Below are 10,260 nucleotides of genomic sequence, written 5' to 3'. Positions count from 1 at the left end.
TATATACATATCCATCTGATTGTCATGTACAAAAACAAAAAATGACTCGACATGGGCTGCGTTTCAATATTCATTATCATCAGTACTGAAAATCTATAGTGTACGTGATGTAAACTATAGATTTTCAGTACTGACAATGAATATGGAAACGCAGCCATGGTCATGTACAAAAACAAAATAAAAATTATATTCACTAATATTTTGTAAAATAAAAAAAAATATATTTGAATACTTTTAATTGCACAGAGTAATTGACTGTTTCGAAAGTTGAATAAAATACACATGTACTCGGAGCTTCTTCTTAAAATCTATATAATCTATCTTATAATATTTATATATCAAAAAAACTTATTGCTTTATTCGTTTATTCTTTCATTATTATCTTCATCGCCACTTTCCTTCGCTCTCTCTCTCTTATTTCTCTGATTTGCAAAACGTATCCATTTTGCAGTAATATTGTCAAAATCTGTTTCGATAAACATGGCGTAGCGTAATGTTACCTCTCCTGAAAACAAAAAAAAATAGATAATACAAACATGAAAAACGTTGATCATACAGTTAAAAAAGCAGTAAGACATTGTACATTCACTCACGAATCTATAACATACTTTTCATAATTTTTATGAAATGCAAATTTGAAACTTTGAAATTATTCCTCAACCCTTTCCACGAGCATTTTATTGCACATTCGTTTGTAATTGTTTTGTTTAATATTCGATGAATATTATCCTTGCCATTGTGTCCGCCACTTTTTGACATAAACTCTTTCTATGAACAAGAAAAAAATAAATATATATTTAACATGTATTTCAAGTAAGCACACTAATAATATAAAATAATATTATAAAAGGAGTGTAGCATGAAGTTCTTCATTAATAATTTTTTGTCTAATTAAATACTTTTGGTAAAATTTATTTATTTATGTTTATTTATATTTATTTATATTTATTTATATTTGTATTATTTTATTTATATTTATTTATTTATTTATATTTATTTATTGTTATTAAAAAAATGTGGACAACTCAGGGAATATTTAACTTAAGAATCTCAAAAAATCTCAATCAAATGTCAAAAACATGTGTGTATCATAATTTACGCACAATCGTGCTAAGAATTTTTATACTTACAAATTGTATCACACTCGACGTTTTCAAAAATGCATCAAAATCTTTTATAGCTTCAATCGATGACAATGGTAAAAATGGCGCAATAAGATTATCATTAATTATATCAGGATTTCGAGTACACTCTTTAATAGCACTTTCTATTTTTAACAATCGTTTGTCCATATTTCTCAAAGTTATGTTTGATGCAGCTTGCATGCGCACCATTTGGTCTATGCTTTCTGCAATAAGACAAAAAATATTATATACACAATAGTGATATCGTATAAATTGAGTGCAAATAATATGTAATAAATATTTACCTTTTATATTAAAGTCATCTGCTACACTTTGGCACTCTATAATATTAAAATTAATTTAGCATAATAATAATCTATAAATTAATCTTTGCCAATTTGAACAATGTATTAATATGTATACTTTGTATAATTACTGGTATATTATTGAGATTTGAATCTTGTTGCTCTTGAGATGTTGAATCATATTCATCTTCTAAAAATTTATTAATTATTTTAATTAACTGTAATTATAATAACACAATAAATATATTTTATAAAATATTTTTTAAGATAAAATACCGTTTCTAAAAATACAATTTTCATTGTACCCGCTTTCATTAACTCTAATATCCAATTCAGGAAGTAAATCAAAGTTAGAAGGACATAATGGTAGTGTTGGATTAATAGTACTTGTAGTACTTGTACTGGTCTGTTTCTCTGCAAAGAACTCGATAATTTTATTTCAATGTTATTTCTCTGATTAAATACAACATCTTAAGGATAATATTAAGGAGTGAGAGAGGAAGAGAAAGAAATAGATATAGATATAGATATAGAAATAGCTAGAGATAGAAATAGAAATAGATTGATAGATAGAGGGAAAGGAAAAGAGAGAAATATAGATAGATAGATAGATATGTAAAGTGAGAGAAACGGGAAGAAGATATAATTATATAAATAAAAAAATGGTAAAAATATATGTTTGCAATACTTTACTTTTAGTATATTTTCGAACGTGACGATGTTCTTCATCGCTGTCGAATCGGCTGTTTGAAATATAAGGTCTTTTGCCTCGATCCAGCCTTTCTTCGTCGGTCGTATTGTAATTCGCATCTGTTGCATTTTTTCGCGCTGAATCAAGAGATGCTGCAATAAAGAAAAAAATTCAGCGTTTAAATTTCATGTACACTGATTAGCACGATAGTCTTAATATTTAGTAAGCATGTTATTATCGTGATTGTTTTATCACACGCATTGCATGTACATATTCATACATCATGACTTGATTATTTGAATGATAAGAACATATATTGAATTGTTTTTCTTTTTACTTATGTCATTTTAGTTTTATATTACAAATCACACAATTTTTGAATAACACTTTAGATATCATTATCATTTTTATATACAATATGAAAAAGCTTAAAACTTTATGCTCATTAAGTTTTAAATTTTAACAGCCGCTTTTTTAAATTAATGAGTTTCTAAATACATTACAATAAATATTAGTGTGTTTGTACATACATTTATATGTAGACAATTATTAATGTGATATCAATGACAATTATTATGTTAATATACCAAATTATACCACTAAAAATATATTAAAAATATATTCTCTCCATAAAAAATTGTTTTTTTATATAATAAAAAGTATAGATAATATATTAATGTAAATACTTACTACAATATTTTACAATGTCAACTTCAAATTTAATCCACGTATTTAAATTTGAACTGGTGGTTAGATATCAATGTTGCACAGTTAGCGGTTCGAGGCGGCCACCAACACCAATAACTATTCTCATTTTCAAATAACCAGGCCGTTGGAATCTCGTATATGTTGAGTCTGATAAAAATTTCACCACCGCGTACTTAGTATTTTCGCAACTCATTGTTTAAATGTTGTCTCATTACGCAATTTAAAAACAACGTTTTAGTGCTTACTGATAGGCTGAAAAAAGAAGTTTTTAATTCGTTTTTATATATAATGACATTGATAATTTTTGAAACGGAAAAAGAAATAACTCAGAAAATATTAAAAAATGTACGCTTTGCATAATATAATCGGTTGTTCATAGTTTTAATTCTTTTCAGTTTTAATTCGGGCAGCAAGAAAAATAGGTAGTTATACATATCGAAATATTCTCTATGTATTGTCGCAGTTTAATAATTTTTTTAATTTTTGAGTTAAAAACCTTTCCTTGTAAGTTGTGTTAAATAAAATGCACATTAAACTTTTATATAACGAATTATTACACACTCACCTTCCAAATTTTTTCGACAAATCAGAATTTCTTTTCCATTCCAATTTCTCAATATTTAACTTTAAGACAGAATGAACTATTTATAACACATACATTTTTTTAAGTTTTTTTTTACAATGTATAAATAAACAGGTAGACACATTTAACTCAAAACTTAAACTGAGTTTCCACTCAGCGCGTCACGCGTCGCGTCATCCGTCGCGTCAACGAGTTTATCAATCAAAACACCCCATGTAATAACATTGTAACGTCCCGTCATTTTCGCGAAACCATATTTTTGCGCGCTACTGTTTTTCCTGCGCCAATACTTAAAATTTAAGGATAATTAATGATTTTCCTCTTTACATAATTGTTTAGACTAAAATCAAGCATTTATATTATTAATTACTAACCATATCTAGGGTCTCCAGTTATCTAGTTCTAACTAGCCGCTACCAGGAACTAGCGATCCGACCAATCAAACGTCATCCGAGACCCCTGAGCGTATACTTCAACTAACCAGCTGTTATTATATGAAACTAACCCTTAGCAATAAGAACATATTTTAATCATGACTAACCCACCTATATATGAATATTCAATATTAATTAAACAATATAATAATATTATTTATGGAATCAGAAACATAATAACTTGTCGAACTTTACTTAATAATTTAAGACTTATAGTAATAAGTTTTAAAAGTATTTTTAATCACTGACAGAATTATTATGAGGAAAGTTCCATAAATCCTTATCTTGCGATGCATTGTAATGACAAGCCTGCGACAAGCATTCGATAAATTACTAAAAGTGTTCAAACACTTAATATTTTAAGATTTCATCCGCAATTATATTTACGAAGCCTTATTTCAGTCATTAAATGATTTCGATAACGAACCCAAGATCATTAAGATTTATTGAGTAAATTATTAAATGAAGAGACTTATAAATAAGGCCCAAGTAGATATAATTAAAGAGAATATTTTATTATAGAATTAAGTCAAAACGAGAACAAGAAATTACCGATATTACGTTATGGAATCATCATTCTATAATTTAGAAATAACTTAATCTTACCCTATTGCATTAAACTCAAATTTTATTATAAATTATCAATCATTAAGAATTCTAATTAATAACATAAAATAAATTATATAAGAAATGATTCCATAAACGTACAAATAAATATTTGCCGAACTACAAGAAACTTTAACATGTATCTATGCGCAGACCCCTCTAAAATCAGCTCACAAATCAGCAAGTAATTAAGTGCCGATCGTAGGTGACAAGCCGCTTCCGTCCGTTATCTCCCTCGCGTTATCGGATGCTAGCGTTCAAACCGCAAAAGAATAATAAATTAGACACTTCTTGGAATCGTCGCTCCTCATCTCAAGCTCACCGCCGAACTTCGATATCCGGTCCAGATTATCTAAAACTCGTAAATTGATAGTTGACACCTAGAGCGTTCGCTCCTGCGGGTCACCGTATCGTGACCTCTTAGTACAATTTATTGTGACATATTTCAAGAAAACGTCTTTCTTAGAAATCCCCACCAAAAGGGAACTGCACACGACACTCAGATTTTTCTCGATTTGATGGGTATATAAACCCTTAATTCTTAACTTCATTACGGCATACCATCATTAGCATCTTACCGTAACTCTACGGCATCTCATTATCGAGATCCCACCGTAGCTCTATAGCACATCATTTCTGTAGCCTTACGATACTCTGTATAAAGTCACGCGTTTGCCGTCAACTGCGTTGACATACCCGATTTGTTAGTCGTGCATAGAATTATAAAGTAAAATTTAAATAAAGAACTCTTGTGGATCAAAACTCGAATACGTTGATTTTGCCAAACATCCCGCGACCGAGGTCCTAGAGAAGGGAAGAAGGCGAACGAGCGTATAACGATCCACTGCCTATCACAAGGTAAGTACTTATAATTACCCAGACTATAGTCTGGGTAATTATAAGTACTTACCTTGTGATAGGCAGTGGATTATAATTATAAGTACTTACCTTGTGATAGACTGTGGACTTTGCCGTATAACGATCCACTGCCTATCACAAGGTAAGTACTTATAATTACCCAGACTATAGTCTGGGTAATTATAAGTACTTACCTTGTGATAGGCAGTGGATCGTTATACGGCAAAGTCCACAGTCTATCACAAGGTAAGTACTTATAATTACCCAGACTATTTAACACGCCGCTTCACGCCAATTTTAATTCTAAGTTGCGCTAGACTGACAATTCTCTTTCAATCATTACCTTCTCCTAAAACAAATAAACGAAATCCACTGTTAACCATTGCATGCAGCTAACAATTTCCCGTTGTCAGTCGGTATTTATCAAATCAGAATCCAACTACCTTTCCATAATTATTCAAGGTATCAATATCAGAATTTAGCAACATTAACGTAGAAAAAATACTCCTGGTATCACTCGGACGTCGTCCAAACCCGCATTTTACCTCTAGCCGTTGGACGTACCTTTCGTAGGTCCAGACGACTCTCTACCATTTCCCCAACTTCCCGTCGTTGTCGAGGCATCCATCGTACTTGCCCGATGACAAACCCCCCATCAACATCCTGCGTATCTCCATCGTCAACGAGGCATCCATCGTACTTGCCCGAAGACAACTCCTCATTACCTTCTCTCACCTAATAAAAATCGATAACAGGAGACAAGATATCGCATAAGGATTCTTAAACAGAATTCCGGAACTAATTTCACTCTGGACGTGGTCCAATCCTCATTTTACCTATAGTTGCAACGCATACTTTTACCGTAAGCACACAAGCAACTCTCTGCCATTTCTCCTACTTCCCGTCGTTGTCGAGGCATCCATCGTACTTGCCCGATGACAAAGCTCCCATCAACACCCTGAATAATTTCCATCGTCAACGAGGCATCCATCGTACTTGCCCGAAGACATTCTCCGTACCCCCAGACCTTCCTTTTGAATTCATATTTAAAACCAAATGAATAGACGTATCGGATATTGATATCTCACTCTCTCTAGTTCCCCTTCATGTTATCTCACGATAATCCTTATCTAACTCATTATAAACCTTCATTCTGACCATATGACCCCTTGTAGATGAGCAACCCGAGAAACAGAAAAGCACGTCGGATAAAAAGGAATCATCGAGCTGGCTTGAAAACTCGCGAAACACGCGCTGCATCGACCTTACGCTGGTTTAAGCGTAAGGCACATAAAAATAAGCCGCGTGTCAAATCGTGTGAAATAGTATCATTTTCTCCCGATACATTGCGTCGCTTAAAGACCTCATCTTCTCAAACTAATACCCCAAGTAGCTTAACTAACGAACACGAAATAACGCCTGTAATAAACTTACCGTCAGGCTTAGATTCATACTCTCCAGAATTAATATTATTCTCTGAATGGTGTCAGAACATATGCTATTTAAAAGAAGATTACACTACAGATAACCATCAAGAAGAATCTCAACCTAACGATTTAATCTCTCAGCTAAAAACTCAACTCCCCGAGAATTCTTTAGAAATAGATGAGTATGACAATTATCTAAATTATTGATATATGTACACTTAATCATATGTGCATTAAACATATTATTCTCATCATTCCCTCTACCAATTAATTCAAATGCTACCCAGATCTACTGAATTAGCTGTTCAAGGATTAACAAACGATGATGCAAATTCAATTATAAATATAATTATCGGGCTACTAACTGACGTTTTAGAAGGAACTATTGATATCGATCAACTCATAGTCTGCTTAGATAATCTTCATATCCCTGGTGCTCAAATAAGCGTCGAATTCACAGACGATTAAATAAATATCAAATTCATTTTATTAATTAGCCCCTGAATTATTATTATCCAGATGAATAAACAACTTCAAGGCTTAATTTGCAATACGATTTACCAATTAATAGTCAATTTGATCTATGAATATTTGAATGGTAAAATAACTTTCGATCAAGTTATAACTATTTTAAACGACATCGAAGATATCGCTAAGAGATTCGATACTCCCAACTAGTAACTAATACCCCCACTCCTGTGACATTCCCTAGATCCGTAACTTCGGTCCTAGCTCTCGGCGTCCCAGAGGTATAGCCGGTGTAAGCAGGTTGCCTCACAAAAATAGAGAGCGCCCGTTTTTTCACTAGCCTAGGCATAGAGAGAGAAGGAAGATCACCTAGACGTAACAACATGTTTTACAATGGGATGTTTTGATTGGTTAACTCGTTGACGCGATGAATGACGCGACGCGCTCAGTGGAAACTCAGCCTTGCAGCATCTAATTATTAGTGACTTGTAACGGTATTGTAATATAGGAGCAGTCATCATCTAACTCTAAGTATTTAATTTTTAAATACTTCCTTTTTATTAGCGTTATTGGAATTTTTATGTTTGTAGTACTAGTCTGTGATATTACAAATATGCGAATTTTTTCAGAAGAACATGGTACATCAAAAAAAGGTTTTGCATTTAAAAAATGTTTTGCATGAACATAACAAACAACATCTTTTTCAAAGATATCTAAGATATCTACGACAGATTTGTCACAAAGCATAGCACAGTTATCGGTTTTGTTAGTTGAAATTTTAAAGCTTTTAAATTGAAGATGAGAAATTATATTATTTTTCTTATAAACAACAATTGGATATTGTTCCACTTTAAATGGACGAATTGGAATTTGTAACTCTTCAAATACACGATTTGAAAATTGCTCTAAAGGTGCACCTGAATTATGTAACTTATTTTTTATTTTCTGCATATGATTTTCAAATTTAAAACAACTAAAGTTATCTAATGACCCGAAACGTAGTACATCATTCGAAAGATGGAGAAGATTATGGACATTATGAGATATATATTCTACACTATAAATCTGTCCATAATTCGAAACAAAGTACAGTAATAACGAATTGGCGTAATCGTTGAATATCACACATAATTGTTCATCAGTTAAGATTCTAATAGCAACACAGAGGGAAAGGAAATGGTTGTAACAAATTGTTGATAGTACTGGTTTCATAACAATAAATCCGGTATAGAGTACAAATTCGCGAAATTCCGTTGCCTTCCATTTATCAATGTCATCTAATCCTCTAGGTTTTCTCGCAAATTCAATTGGAATACAAGATTTAATATTAATTAAATAGCGCGAAACTGATTTTACATTCTCTGATGATAATCTAATATTTCTATTTCCTCTAACCCATAATTGGAGTAATCGTTTTACAACGCCCAAGCAAACTAGATGCATGTAATCCAGTGGAATTTGGATTATCATATCAATGCCAAGCTTTTCTAATATGGAATCACCTGTATGATGTTCAATTTGTAATCTATTTGTAAACATATCATTTGTACGTAAGACGATGTTGTGAGTTTCTGGAAAAACTACTCTGTTACTTACAAAATCGCCCTCTTGTGTACACTTAGAACAAGAAAAATATCCCGTATGGCCTTTTGTGTACGTAATAAATGATTTCGCTGGGGCATCACATAATACTGCATTAAGAGTAATTGCATATTTTTTTTTTTGAAACAATAATGCCAGTTTGAGAAAGAAGGATGAAGCCGTTAACAAAGTTCAAAAGAAATTCGTTGGCATCATTAGGTTTACTCATACCATGGTAAATACCAATAATAAAAGGCAATGTATAAAAATCAATACCTTCTATGGATGCCATAATAGACCAAAATTGGCTCCCTGAGGTCTTGGAAAGTGGTAAACCATCAATATTAACATTTAATTTAATTTTATTTTCTTTTATAAATTCGGAATATATTTGTATGGATCGTATTAGACCAGAGAAAAAACCAAAATGAACATAGCAACCACCACCAAGAGATTTTATATTTAAGGATGCATTCCGTGATGTTTGAAGTAATACTCTAACATCTGAAGGTAAATTTATATGGCCATGTTTCTTCAAAATAGCAAGTAATTCGTTAGCAGTATTATGTGTAATATTTCGTTCAACAATTAATCTTTGCAGATCTTCACGTAAATCGTTATTAGAACAATCAGATATATTACTGATTTCAGAACAATCAGATACATTATTGATTTCAGAAATATTGCTTTGTGTTTCAACACTATTTTCTTCGTTACTTTCTGCATCAGACTGTGATTCTATATTTGATTCGCTCACTTCATTGAGACATTAAAGCAAAATTCTATTAAATGCGTTACTGACATTTGTGAAAGAACAATTATCTGTTTTTTTTTTTTGAATTATTAGATGCTGTACTGAATCAGTTAAATGCAATTCTTTGCAACGTCTATAATAATTTAATTCATAATTAATCAATTGGTTCTTTCGTCTTTTCGATAAATATTGAAAATCTTTTGGCATTTTGATGTATTGTACTGTTAAAAATTGTCTTCAATTTTTCCAATTTTTCTATGTATTATGTAACAGATACATAATAATTGCTTTAATAAATACCAACATATATTATTTGCTTTAATACATACCTAATTACAAATCCACTGCCAACGTATTCTGTCCTAATGACAATATCATCCACAGTCAACGTGTATTGTTTGTCCCAATATATATACGCATGTACTCAAATATACTCAAAGGCCTCTGAGAAACTGCTCTGCAATGTAACACAAAAGTATTAATTATTTAATAATAAAACATAATTTATTGCAGTTAATCTATAAATAAATAATGGTGTGGTAGATTCTACATACAGAAGCCGCATTGCAAAAGAATACAACACCGCGCCGGATCATTTCTATTTGTACGGAACATTTAGAAATACTTTTCATTATCAATCATCTTTGCTTCATATATATTTGACAATGATAAACATTTCTAAATGTTCCGCAGAAGTAAAAATGATCCGGCATTCTTGCAA

At 31.5% G+C, this 10,260-nt stretch overlaps 1 protein-coding gene and 1 pseudogene across 1 annotated transcript; both read right to left on the bottom strand.

Moving 5' to 3' along the window:
• Window positions 1–356: 356 nt before the first annotated feature.
• On the bottom strand, window positions 357–5,937 carry LOC145947600 (uncharacterized). Its single transcript, XM_083057398.1, has 8 exons — window positions 5,874–5,937; window positions 5,400–5,441; window positions 2,123–2,272; window positions 1,706–1,843; window positions 1,508–1,619; window positions 1,131–1,350; window positions 609–768; window positions 357–505 (listed from the first exon to the last, which is right to left on the bottom strand). Exons 1-8 carry the CDS (start codon window positions 5,935–5,937, stop codon window positions 357–359), a joined length of 1,035 nt encoding a protein of 344 aa, XP_082913524.1.
• Window positions 5,938–7,675: 1,738 nt separating this feature from the next.
• On the bottom strand, window positions 7,676–9,746 carry LOC145947605 (uncharacterized; annotated as a pseudogene).
• Between the last annotated feature and the right edge of the window lie 514 nt (window positions 9,747–10,260).

Source organism: Prenolepis imparis, unplaced genomic scaffold, assembly GCF_030444845.1.
Source record: "Prenolepis imparis isolate NDT839.2.m4 unplaced genomic scaffold, iyPreImpa1.0 SCAF_105, whole genome shotgun sequence".
In the NCBI taxonomy this organism is placed as follows: Eukaryota; Metazoa; Arthropoda; class Insecta; order Hymenoptera; family Formicidae; genus Prenolepis; species Prenolepis imparis.
The sequence above is the reverse complement of the archived record's forward strand: the minus strand, read 5'-3'. Positions and strand labels throughout refer to the sequence as shown.